This window comes from Lycorma delicatula, chromosome 1 (genome assembly GCF_047948215.1).
Source record: "Lycorma delicatula isolate Av1 chromosome 1, ASM4794821v1, whole genome shotgun sequence".
Lineage (NCBI taxonomy): Eukaryota > Metazoa > Arthropoda > Insecta > Hemiptera > Fulgoridae > Lycorma > Lycorma delicatula.
This window is the reverse complement of record NC_134455.1, coordinates 39,476,142-39,490,899: the sequence shown is the minus strand read 5'-3', so window position 1 is coordinate 39,490,899 and position 14,758 is coordinate 39,476,142. Positions and strand designations below refer to the sequence as shown.

At 29.5% G+C, this 14,758-nt stretch overlaps 1 protein-coding gene across 1 annotated transcript in view; it reads left to right on the top strand.

Moving 5' to 3' along the window:
- Nucleotides 1–14,758, top strand: part of LOC142317481 (zwei Ig domain protein zig-8-like) — a 214,889-nt gene that overhangs the window by 111,272 nt on the left and 88,859 nt on the right. Inside the window, exon 3 of the mRNA XM_075354047.1 lies at nucleotides 2,879–3,089. Coding sequence (XP_075210162.1) covers nucleotides 2,879–3,089 — 211 coding nt within the window. The remainder of the gene's footprint in view (nucleotides 1–2,878; nucleotides 3,090–14,758) is intronic.

Sequence of the window (14,758 nt, the reverse complement as noted above, 5' to 3'; positions counted from 1 at the left end):
TATCGTAAAATCTTATAATTCAACATAAATTGAATAGTGCATTTTTAGGAAAAGAAATGAACATAAATTTGATGTGTACTATCTCACAAACTTAGCAACAGAATATCTCTTTCCGGCTAGTATTTGTACTATATCTATCCTTTGATGTAACATTATTTTGATACATTTTGAAGTTACTTTTGTACGGAGTTCAAAGTTTGAAATAAGATGTAACTCTCATACTGAAGAATTTGAGTTTATATTAAATGATGATATAACAGGTTTTATTCATAAACTTTTACTTATTATTTTTTATAAATATTATAAGGTAGTTTAATGAACTCATAAAAATTTTTTGATCGATACTGATTTTCTTACCTATTTTCTGCTTGCTTATATAATAACTATAGTGGGTTTTATTCAAAATTATAAATTTATAAATATATATAAACTTCACAACGCTCTAAATAGGCCTAGATTAGGCTAATTTTCATATCTCATTAAAAATTTGATACGATCAACTATCAGAATCCAAAAATTTATTATACCAACTTACATCCGATTAGGAACATAACTTCACTTATTTCCATTTGACTTATTATTTTATACATCCATACCAAAAAAAACTTCAGAATACTAAGAAATGACTGAAGATTAAAAAGTTAACCATTATCAAAGTGACCTATAAAATTTAATTCTTTATTTAATAAATTAAAATTTTTGTTTTTTAGCACGGTAGATTTTAAGTTATTTTAAGCTAATTTCTCTCCAGTCAGTTGAATTGTGATATTTTCTACAATGAGTCGCAAGACACCTAGTTTTCTGTAATTTCAAAATACGTTACTTTTTCGTTTCATTATTTATTTCTTGTTCTCATTGAGATGCAATCCTTGGTTTATACTACATTAAATTAAATAATCGTATATTTATTTTAACTACTGTAAAAACATTCCCAAGCTGACATCCATCTGATAACGTATAGTAAATTTATGTTAATATATATATTATAGTGTAACAAGAACAAAAAAAAAGTAATGAAATGTAGTAGAAATAACAAAGATGGACCGCTGAAGGTGAAAATAGGAGGAGAAAAGATTATGGAGGTAGAAGAATTTTGTTATTTGGGAAGTAAAATAACTAAAAGATGGACGAAGCAGGAGCGATATAAAATGCCGAATAGCACAAGCTAAACGAGCCTTCAGTAAGAAATATAATTTGTTTACATCAAAAATTAATTTAAATGTCAGGAAAAGATTTTTGAAAGTGTATGTTTGGAGTGTCGCTTTATATGGAAGTGAAACTTGGACGATCGGAGTATCTGAGAAGAAAAGATTAGAAGCTTTTGAAATGTGGTGCTATAGGAGAATGTTAAAAATCAGACGGGTGGATAAAGTGACAAATGAAGAGGTATTGCGGCAAATAGATGAAGAAAGAAGCATTTGGAAAAATATAGTTAAAAGAAGAGACAGACTTATAGGCCACATACTAAGGCATCCTGGAATAGTCGCTTTAATATTGGAAGGACAGGTAGAAGGGAAAAATTGTGTAGGCAGGCCACGTTTGGAGTATGTAAAACAAATTGTTGGGGATGTAGGATGTAGAAGGTATACTGAAATGAAACGACTAGCAGTAGATAGGGAATCTTGGAGAGCTGCATCAAACCAGTCAAATGACTGAAGACAAAAAAAAAAAAAAATATATTATAGTGTAGTAGATATTTTTATAAAATACCTATTAATACTTAGTTAACTAGATCTACTAAACTAAGGTTTTACTAAGTACTTTCTAATAAGGTAATATCAAAGCCATATTTTTTGTACTATTATAAATGATATATTAAAGAAATAGATTAATTATTCACAAAATCTTTTCGTTAACGAAAACTTTGACACGTTATATTATAAGAATTTTGTAGGAATCCTACAATTGACAAATGTTTTAAAATTATGACTTTTAATGTAATTTATAAATTATTTGTAGGGAATTCGAAAATTAAACAGGGAATTTTGCGGTAGAGCACCACAGTGGTACCCAAGTAGCTTTGAAATGCCTATGGGAAATGTGATGGATTGTGTCCATCAGAGCCAATAAAACCACAGGCGAATAACATGACAGATGAAAAATTCTCAACCTACGTCCTAGATATGAATGATTGATAGGATTCACCGACAGCATTTTAGTATACTGGTTATTCCTCTGTGTGGTTCTTTTATATTTTAAAAAGAAGTGGTAATTACTGAATTATTTTTCCGAGGTTTTTTTGTTGAGAATATAATAAAAAATGTTGAATTATATAATGATACTAATTAGACTATACCACATTGTACATTTATAATTCCGTAACCATTTGATCAGAAATATCAATAAGAGCAAAGATTTAGGGCTACAAAAATTACAATAGATATTTTTATTAAAAATAACATGGATATTTTGACAACACTACTTTTTTTATAGATGACATAATACTGATACATAACTTCAAAAAATATTTTCTTAAAATTTAATTTTATGGATTTTTAAAGTTTATGATAAATTTCCATACGGTACCCAAACCTTTGTGTAAAATTTTTGTTAAATTTTTCACATATTTCTAAGTATCTGTGCTTAATAAAGCATTAAAATTTCCTGCTTTTGACTGTGTATTGTGAAAATTTGTTTTTAAAATTTTCAGCCTTAAACAAAGTACTGGAAATTATTTTAATAAAATTAAATCGCTTAGAATGATAAATGTAAATATTTTTCGATATCATATAAACATATGTCCTAATATTATGTTTTTATAATTTTCTGACACCCATGCGTTTTTATCAATTTACTTATAACATTTTTATTACTTTTGTTATTCTTTTATCACTAATTTTAACAGAAACTTTAAAAATAAAATATTTCTGAATTACAGGTATCGTGGGTTCGTCATAGAGACATCCATCTTTTAACAGTAGGAAGATATACGTATACAAGCGATCAGAGGTTCGAAGCAGTTCATTCACCTCATACTGAGGATTGGACGCTACGAATTAGGTATCCACAGCGAAAGGATAGTGGAATATACGAATGTCAAATAAGTACTACGCCACCAATTGGACATCCCGTTTACTTAACTGTAGTAGGTGAGCTATATTACGCACTATCTACTTTAAATTTTAACGACTCGCTGAAAACATTAAGATCAACTGTACGTTGCAGAACAAACTAAGATAAATCGCAATTTAACGCTATACACTTAATTGTTTAATTATTAAAAAGTTAAATAAAACACGGAAAGATCTATTATTTCAGACATGTACAATAATTACTATGATGGTTCGAAAATTACTTTTAAATTAGAGATAACGAACGAACTTATTTGATACTTTTATTATGTTAATTGTTATTATAAAATATCATTATATATTTTCCCTGAATTTTCAAATATGGAAGATATGTAGTTCATAGGAGTGGCAATATTTAATTTAATCAATTATAAAAATGAAAAAAATGAATAACAGAAAGCTTTCCGATCTTTATTGAAATCATCAATTTTTTTAAAGATTATGAATATTTTATGTAGTGTTAAGTAATAAAAATTATTATGAAACAAGATTAGTCTTCATGAAACCGCTAACAGAAAATGTTATTGAATTTAAATTAAATGATCATTTCGATTTTAAAAGATATTCTTCATTGTAAAAAAGTTACATGTAAACTGATGACGAAGAGTATTAATTGACAACTAAACAGCATTTAAAAATCATTACAAACACTTACCAGTATTTGGTATTTAGAATAAGAATATCGGTATTTTAGAATAAGAAAAAAAATGAAAGTAAAACGCAAACAACTCTTGTCGTTCTAGTCAATACCAATAAAAAATAAATTTTATTTTTCAAAGCACCTAAGCCATTTTAACCTAAAAATCACATAGCTCATCGTGTATAAGTGCACGACTCTTCTATTCATTGTTTAGACAAAAAATTTTCTCGCTAAATATAAAAAAGCACGAAACTAAAAAAAATGTATTTCTGTCTATCAATACAATTTTAAGGAGGGTGAAAAGTTTAATATTCTTATTATAGAAAACTTCACCAAAAAAATGTTTTAACAAATTTTAAATTCAAACCTGGTTTCATCCATTAGATCACTATCGTTCAAAATGAAGTTTCACGGTTGAAAAAGTAAGTTTCCTAACTTGTTCAAGAATATTGCGCACACTTTTTTTTAAACATAGTTTTTAACGAACGAATCTTGAAGCTAGTTTTAACGCAATCCTGGGCTAAACGTGATTTTTCTGGTTATCTACATTTTTATTAAGCCAAATACTGTTTTATTCTAAAAAATAAAGATTATATTATTTTTTAAATAAAAGATTTTCACAATTCTTTTTTTTGAGTTCTTCCTACTTATGCTCAATTACAATTGCTATATTTACAAGAAAATTCCATTAGGGAGTGGTAGCGTTTCGGCCTTCAACCGGAAATTCCGTGTTCGAATCCCGGTCAGGCATGGCATTTTTCATGAGCTACCTACAATAGCTTCAAGCTTATAAGTTGAATTAATCCTCCCCCCCAAAAAAATAAATAGTAATGTAAAAAAATTAATAAATTCCATAATCATTTAGGTTTATCGTTGCCTCTTTGTTTATCGTTGGCGTTTCTGAAGATGAAAGCAAAACTTTCTGATTTTCTGATGTAGCTACGTAAAAAAGTGATTTTTTAAAAAAAAATTTATTGCTGGTTGTTATACGAACGGCAATGTAAAATTTTTCCTAATACTTTCTCTAATCCTTCTCTATTTTTTAAATGCTGTGTTTTTAGAGATTTCATTTTTTCTATATGATGTTAATGAATTTTCTTGGAGAACCATAAAACAAGGCTGGTTTTATGGTTTTACTCGTAAATGTTTAATAAAATCCATTATTCTGCGATAAACTTCCACATCAGTGGGTACGCATTTATAAAAATAAAAAGCATTAAAATGCTTCTCATTAAAAGTCATTTATACAAGTATATATATTATATTTTTTTATTTATATACTCGAAAATTTATAAACTTAATCAGTTATTTATGTGTTATATTTTATAAACTTGAAAGGAATAGTAATCTTCAGAGAAACAATTACTATATTCTAACTTCCAACTGTATACCAAAATTAATTTACGTGAAATTGTTGAACATATTCTTTATGAGATTTTTTATGTTTACCAGGGTTCTTTTGAGCTACCCAATATCACCCAAAAATATGGATCTACCAGTAGTATTTTTACGAAACAGAATTTAAAATTGTTGCAACTTCATTGTAAACATGATATATTTTTTTTTTCTCTACTCTTTATTGGAACTTTTCATAAATGTGATAAAATCTTAGTTTTTACTCCTTGGCTTAGAGTGGAATTTGTTAATTCAAGTTTCTTAAGGATGGTAATTTTCTATTTTCTTATGAAAACAACTACTATATTACTTAAAATATTAAATAAAAACATCGCTTATTTAAAAATGTATTTTTTAATGCGGCATCTGACTGACATAGAGATTGAATCGTTGATTAGTGAATAAGTTTTTCTACTTTTCAAAAATATCTAAGATTACTGATGTTATTTGATCTAATCTTCTAAAATATTAAATAAAATAAATTTTCATAATTTGTTGTATTGTTTCAAAAGATCTCTGGCTAATTGCAATTGATTTGAAAATGTAAATTATTCTTAGCAAAAACAAAAAGGCGTAGCGTGTATTAAAACTTGCCGAAGAATTTTCCAAACATTATATGCGTAAAAAGGTTAAATAAATTTATTACAGTGTTATTAAGCTTTAAAATGTGTTAATTTTTTTAAAAAATGCCAACTAGGAAACACCTGTGTGCTTGGTTTCTGGTTAGCATTTTTAATAAAGATGTGTTGTCATAACTACAAAAGTTAATAAGAGATTTTTATATTAGAATTTTCCACTAAATACTATTTTTTTTCAGCGTATTCCTTTAGTCATTTGTTTTTTTTTACAGTGCTTTATTGTTTGATATCGTTAAATTACTGCATGCTATCAGATATCTTATACATAAAATTATTTCCCAGTGTGTTTTTGGTTGCTTACCCCTAGTTTAAGAAAGCCAGGTCTCAACCAATGTCACGTAGTTCACTGTCACTCACTTCATTTTAGCTAATTCATAATTTAAAGTAGTTAATTTGCTTTTGCGTTTTATTTTACAACAGAATTGCGACCAAGCCATAAACTGAGGGAAGAGCTTAAATATATCTTCGTTATTTTATCTCCGTTAGAACGAAAAAACAAAAAAAACGTTGAGTTATGTAAAACCACTTACTACGGTAATAATTACTTGGAGTACTTTTTGATTAAGCTTATACTCAAGGATTACTCTAGAATTTCTAAAAATCTGAAAAAAGAAACTGTTGGAAAGTTTAATGAAAACTGGTGAAAATAAGAAAATATTTTATCGTTACGTTGTTCATTTTATATTATATATCGCTGTATTATTTAATTAAGAGGAGTCCAACATAACGTTTCTTTGTACAACTCATTTTCAAAGAGCTACAAAAAGTTTTTATTATTATTATTTTTTCATTGTTATTGCTAATAATATTCCTACTTTCATCTATGTTGATGCCTGCTGTTAACGCTTGTATGATTGTCTTTTCCCATCTTGTTTTGCATTGAAGTTGAATTCTGCTTCCTTTATTTCTCATTCAAACATCCCGTTCAAAAAACGAAAAAAGTAGAAAGCCTTGTTTATTCTATTTAGTAACTTTTCTTTCAACAGTAATTCTTTATACATATATTACAATGTCTACAATAATTACATATATATGATTTTCAGAGAAAAATATATCATGAATTCTGTAAATTTTTTTACGAGATTTAAATGAAAACGTAATTTTCAAACAATAGGAATACTCTTATACTAATTTTATTTTTACGTAGAAATACATTCGTATTTAAGTTAATTTCCTTCTTTTTACCAAAAATAAAATGAATTAAATGAAAAAATGTTATAATTTAAATGAATATTTTATCTGTTTAATATTTAAATTTAAATTAATCTAAATTTCTTAATGTTTTGTGGTAAACGTTGAGTTCCATTTTATAATAATTTAACATCGTTTTAAAACAGTTGTTGCTTCAGATATAGTACTTTATTGAAAACAATCTCATGTTTAAAGGCAAAAAAAAATTCCTACTGGAGAATTTCTCGTTTCATATTTTGAACTATACCGAACATGTATACTTGAAAAGTTTCCAAAAAACGAATTTTCTTGATAAAATTTCAAACGATAATCATAAATCATATGCCAGTCCTTTTAATTTAAAAATACTAAAATTCGAATCAAATGGTAGGTTAAAATTTAAATTTTTTTAAATTCTACTTTTTTAATATATTTATCTGATCTAATCATACTTAGTTTTGTAACATTAGACAGAATCCAGGCTTTCTAATACTTTTTAAAATCTAGTATCGGCAAATTTAATTAAATCTTCATACGCATTCAATTAGTTATATCATTTTGGTCTTGTTTAAAAATAATACTGAATACAAGATTGATTTTTATTTTATCGACAAAACCTGCCACATATTTTATTATTAATGCAAAATTATTATGCATTATATGTTGAATATTTTACCAACCATAACTTCTTTTGGATAATTGTTTGCTAGTGACTTGCTTATCTAGGTATATTATCCACATTAGAGTGGTCCAAATAGGGCAAAATGTTTGTCGAAAAACGTGCACCCCCTGATTTAAAAGTACTCTCAAAAACAAAGTTTTTAACGCGTTGATGAACCCTTTCCGTTCGAAAAAAGTCATCCACCACTCCACTTGAATTTTAAAGGGGATTTAACATGGGTTTTAGGTGATTTTCAAGTCGTTACGATATAGCGCTTGCATGTTTCATCACAAAACTTCAAAAATAACGTATATAAGTGTTTTTAGGGTCGGAGAACACGAATTTGAAGTCAGAAACTTATTTTGACACATCACAACTGTCAAAATTGCTGTCAATCAATTGACAACTAGCGTTTTTATGAAAAAAAATCAATGCTCAACATTACAAAAATTGTCAATAAGGGTTTTTGGGGTCGGAGAACACGAATTTTAAGTAAAAAAACTCATTTTAGCACATTGTAACTGTCAAAATCGATGTCAATCAATTGACAACTAGCGTTTTTATGTATAAAAACCAATGGTAGACATTACAAATAACGTTAATAAGGGTTTTCGAGGTCGGATAACACGAATTTTAAGTTAAAAACTTATTTTGACAAGTTACAACTGTCAAAATCGCTGCCAATTAATTGACAACTAGCTTTTTTATGTAGAAAAATCAATGTTAGACATTACAACGTAATTAGGGTTTTTGGGGTCGGAGAACACGAATTTGAAGTGAAAAAATTGTTTTGACACATTAAAACTGTTGAAGTCGTTGTCAATTAAAAGAAATCTGAAGGATAGGTTGAAAAAGATCAACTCTCATTTTATTTAAAAAATTTTATATTCATGTATAATTTTAAATTGTTAAAATTTTATGATTTTTATTTCTATTATTGTATTACATTACATATGTAATGTAATTATATACATTTGGATGTTTTTTGCAATGATCATTTACAATTTGTAGTGTATATTGCAATTGATTTTCGTCTCTAGTGAATTTACATCTAAATTCTTTCACCAACTTAACCATTCTTTCTGAGCAGTCATTGACGACCTTTAGATTTTTAACACAATTCAAAGCAGCCAAATAATCTTCGTTTTCGCTCCACTTACATGGATCAATTTCTAGAAAGCTAGTCGCAAGTTCGAATCGTTAAAAAAAATTCAAGGACTCCGTGTTGACAAAAACGTCGATTTCGTTGTTTAACAATTCGTTAACATTTTTAGTTTCGTAGCGTTTCGTGTGAGCAGGTTCGTTATCATAATCACAATCATCATCTGTCGCAGACAATAAATTTTCGTAAGTTTCATCCGAAATTGCTAGTTTTTCAACCATTTTCAGTTTTAATTCAGTTGAGATGTCTTCATCAAAAAGAGCTAGTGTAGCTAGCTAAAATGAGTTTTTTTACTTCAAATCCGTGTTCTCCGACCTTAAAAACCCTTATATACGTTATTTTTGAAGTTTTGTGATGAAACATGCTAGCGCTATATCGTAACGACTTGAAAATAACCTAAAACCTATGTTAAATCCCCTTTAAAATTCAGGTGGAGTGGAGGATGACTTTTTTCGAACGGATAGGGTTCATCAACGCGTCAAAATTTTGTTTTTGAGAGTACTTTTAAATCAGGGGGTGCACGTTTTTCGACAAAAATTTTGCCCTATTTGGACCACTCTAATCCACATATAGATAAATATAAATGTTAACGTATATAAATGTTAATTTCATTTCAGCTAACTGGAGATCAAGAAACTTTAAAAATTAAACAAATATTTCAAATGGTTAAATTCTTCTAGAAGGATTTTCGCCAATATTAAATTTATTAATAATATATTTATCACCATGGCATTATGTTTATAAATACTCACATTTTTAATAATTATGCCAAGTATGGATTGGAGATTTATATCCGTCAATTATGATTTTGTTTAAATTTTAGAACGATTTTTCTGATTTGTTCCAGTTGTTTATATCTATTAAAAAAAACTTGCTTCATTTTTAAATATCAGTATCGTGGACGGCAAGATAATCCTGGCCGTTCAGTGAGAAGTAATTATTAGTGAAATAGCACCTTTTATATCACCAAAAAAAAATTCTTATAAAACGTGGGTAGACGTTCAATAACGTCTAACCACTAGTGATGATATACCCACCGGGTTGGTCTAGTGGTGAACGCGTCTTTCCAAATCAGCTGATTTAGAAGCCGAGAGTTCCAGCGTCAAGTCCTAGTAAAGCCAGTTATTTTTACATGGATTTGAATGCTAGATCGTAGATACCGCTGTTCTTTGGTGGTTGGGTTTCAATTAATCACCCGTCTCAGGATTGGTCGAACTGAGAATGTACAAGACTACACTTCATTAACACTCATACATATCATCCTCTGAAGTATTATCTAAACGGTAGTTACCGAAGGCTAAACAGGAAAAAAGAAAGTAGGGATGGTATACGGTTGTTGATATTATGCTTGTTTTAAAGGAACTTTATTAATAATTTTCATTAAACACTTTTGCTTTTATTGCTTATAAATATTATCGCTACACATCTATTGAATTTCTTTCTCTTTGTCTAGACATTGTCTTAAAATTAACATTAATATTTTTTATAATATAATAATAGCAATAAATTTTAACCGTTTCCGTTTTTTTTAATTGATCACACTATCCAAATGTTAAATAAAAAGCAGACATAAATTTATCAGTAACTATACATAATTTTTAATTGTTACTCGGTTTAAAGTTTTAATACAAGTAATAATCTAATTTTCCATGATTTTTAAAAGGAAGCGTCATAATAATAAAAATAATTTTAATTGACCCTTAACACGGCTTGTAGAATAACGGTTTAAAATTATATTATTATTTTAAATGTTTTTGTTTTATTAATTTACATTAATTACATCAGAAAAATTCACTCGTTTTTTGTTTAAAAGGAAATGTTAAAAATATTACCGTTTTCGAAGGGAATATCAGTATCGTAAAAGTTCCAGCGTGTAATTGTTGCTTGTCAATTATTTTCGAATAGATTAAAAAATTTATTGTATGTTTTGTATAATGACTACCAGAGAAAAATAAATTATTTTATATTATCATTTTAAAAATAAACACACAGCAGAACTCATATTACTATTATTTTTTGGCTATTTATGGTGAAGCATTGACAATAGATTCCACAAAACAAAAATAAATTACTAAATTCTTTATTTTTAGTCATTGAATGAGATGTCATCTAGCATTCAGGATACAGATAGTTCTAGCAACCAAGATGATAAATTGTTTAAAATTAAAAGAAGATTAGGACCTACCGCGAAGTAGTAAAGCACACACTTACTTTTCTTGGATTCTCCTAATTTTCCAATTAAGCTTGGTTTTTTTTTTTTGAAGAATATGTATTTTTGTTATAAATAATTATCTTTTAACGACTACAAAAAAAATATATACAAATATATTTATTTATTTTTTGTAAAATTGTTTTAGATTTAAACGAACAAGACTTAGATTAGTCGCATATCGGTTGAACATGTTGGACGTCGTTATCTGTGTTTTAACGATGACGAAACAGATCAGCTGTGTACAATTTTGTCATTTCATGAGGAATTCTTATTGAACAGTTATTTATGAATCATAAATTCATGAATACTTATTCTTTAAAGTCTCTTTTAAAGTATGTAACAAATGTATCAAGACTGCTTAGAAATAGAAGTTAGAAATTGCAAAGTTTATGGATTGTCATCACATGTTTCATGGTACTTGCTTAAATCTAAACGTAGAAGAAATTTTTTTTTTTTACTGAGAGAAAAAAAAGAATTACAGGTGTGAAACGTTCACCAAGGAAGGAAGAAAAGGTTTGGAAACATCTGCAAGTCAAAGCGATATAATCTAATGGAGGTGGTGAAAATAATTCATGAAATTATAGAATATAATAAGAAGATTGAGAGGAAATTGGGAAATCAATCGATAACTATCATTCTGATGTTGAATATGACATTTGAAATTATTATTCAATAGCAATAGCTACACCGCATCGAGAAGATAGAATCGCAAACACTATAGATAACAGCGTTAAAAAAAAGAAAACTTTCATCGGGAAGTCATAGACTTGCAACAATATTCTAGGGCAAATTACCTTGATCTGTATAATTATAAAGGATCTTCATAATCCAGTGAAAAGAAATGAAGATGCTACTAAATTCGTCGGAAACGCACCGAACCATCCGATATTGGACCTAAAAATCAATAACTCCCATCGCCATTTGGAAATAAAGGGAGATAAACTCCCGCTGATAATAATTAAACTCACTGGAAGTAATGAATGTAGTAGGGGATCGACAAGGAGGAATGAGAATGCAAGTTAAGAATTATGCGTGATTTCTCCACTATTAATCCGACGTAACACTTTATATGAACGAAAGTCTTACACCGGAGAGGAGGTCTGTTTTGACGCTGACGACAAGTGTAAAGGACGAAAAAGACTAAAACCGACAATTTTTTAGGGTCAAGTTATTATTTGAATAAGAAAATGTAAGATAATGCTGATTAAAGTCACTAAAACATTTAAATTTATACTTTTATCCTTGAATAGTAATGGTGTACATTACTATTCAATGATTACATTACATAGATTAATGATTACATTATTGAAGATCTACCTAAAAAAAATTATTTTCATTCAACATGTTTTACCGTGCATTACAAATTCACATTAAACTTTCCTTTTATCCAGGTTCCAAATGATTCTAAAGGCTTTACTTTTGCAAATAGGATGGAAAAATTTGCATAGTAATGAAATCAGGGAAAACTTTAGTTTATTATTTTTACGAATATTTGAACTCTGGAATTAGTCATAGTATTTATGAAAATAAAAAAAACCTTAGAAAATTCAGCAATATTGATTATGAAGAAGAAAAATAAGATGTCTCTTTCATCTTAATCTTTCATGATTTTGTTTGTTTTGTTTGAACATGATGGATTTTTTTTTTTACATAATAAATTTACTAACCCATTGGGTTAGTTAAGTGATCAAACTTATCATCGCAAAATCAGCTTATACTCGAAATTGAGAGTTCTGAGGTACGAATCCTTATACAGGCAGTTGCTTTAATATGGATTTTAATACTAGACTGTACAGGGTCATTCACGGGATTCGGATGTTTTTGAAGTGGGTAGTACTCGGGCGTTCGTGGTGGGAGGGGTACGTGGCTGGTGTCTGACGTTTCCTTTGTTCATAGCATTTACATTTTAATCTTGAGATGAAGCCGTGGACGCTAGACCAACGCCTGCACGCGTATGACAGTTTGGTGCGAAATGACGAATCCGTAACTGCTGTTCAGCGAGATTTCCGCCGTCAGTTTAATATCCATCGTAATGCAAGCGTCCCTTCTGGTAACACAATATTGCGATGGGTAAACAACCTTCGAACAAGCGGTTCAATATTGAAGAAAAAACCACCGGGTCCCCGAGGAACTGCTAGCACTCTGGAGAACATCGAACGAGTAAGGGAAGCCGATTGTCAGAAGCCCACGCCGCTCTATTCAGAGGCATTCAGCAGCGCTTCAAATGAGCACAAGTACGGTAAGACGAATTATGCATACAGACCTGCATTTCCATCCTTACAAGATAGCCGTCGTGCAGCAGTTAAATGAGCAAGATTTCACGCAGCGATTACAATTTTGTCTACAAATGCTTACTCTGTTTTTGAAGAAAATGAAAATTTGTTATTGTTAATGAGTGACGATGCCCATTTTCATCTGAATGCCTTCGTCAACAAACAGAATTTCCGGTATCGGGCTGAAAGAAACCCACATCAGCTTCACAAGAGACCACTTCATAGCCCATTCTGTCTGGTGTGCAATAGGAAAGGTCGGTGTTATTGGACCATATTTTTTTGAAGAAAATGATGCTTCCGTAGAGTAACAGCCCATCGTTACATTGCGATGTTGAATACGTTTTTCATCCCTGAGTTACGAAACCGGGGAATCGATTTTCAAAATGTGTTATTCCAGCAGGATGGAGCTACAGCGCACACAGCGATGGCAACGATGGCTGTTCTCCGTAACTTGTTTCCCGGACGGATCGTTTCCAGTTTCAGCGACATTCCTTGGCCCCCTCGGTTCCCCGACTTGAGTAGTTGTGATTTTTTTCTGTGGGGGTTTCTGAAATCGCGTATGTACGGCAATAAATCGCGTACATTGGAGGACCTAAAGATCGCAATTCGTCATCACGTCACCCAGATTGATGTAGACATCCTGCAAAGAATTGAGGCCAGTTACCGTGAAAGGCTACAACAATGTATCGCCCAAAATGGACATCACCTGCCGGACATAATTTTTCGTTCATGAGTAAGTAACAAATACTTTGATTTAACAAGTGTTTCAATACCAATAAAACTTTTTTAAAGTAAATATTCAATTTTTTATGATTACTTTAAAAACATCCCGTTCCCGTGAATGACCTGTACATACCAGTGATTTTTGGCGATGTAGGTTTCAGTTAATCACACGTCTCAAAAGAGTGATCGACTTGAGTCTGCTGCAGACTACATTTTACCGGTAATTCACAATTACATTTGAACTATGTCTGCAGTTTCATCAGGTCTGGCAATCCGGCAACGGTAATTGGATTTGCCTCTACACACTCACGTCCCGGCAGCAGCTGGAAAACTGGTTTGAGAAAACAACTTAACTCATTTAAATGAAAATTTTGTATGAACTTAAAAAACATAATAGATAATTAATTTTATTGTTTTCATTATACTACTCCTTTGATTTTATAGCTTGAAGTTGATAAAAAACAAAAGTAAAAAATATTACTGAAATTAATTTAATGAACGTTACCGAAATATATTAAAATTTGTCATCACCATAAAACAAACGTTATATTATGTTTAATATTATATATACTCAAAAGGTTAGAATTTCCGCTTAGGAAACTCCAAATTCTACAATAAAAAAGGTAAGCTATAACCAAACTTCTTTTACTATTAAAGAAGAAAACTGCTGCAGAGATGGGGAATGAATTTGCATGAATGAAACAAATTTCGTTCCGTAAAACGATTTCTTCGAAAAACTGTGATTCTCAACTTTTTATAGTTTTATTTTTGTTGGATTTTATCACAGAAGTAAAGTCTATTATAAATAAAAGC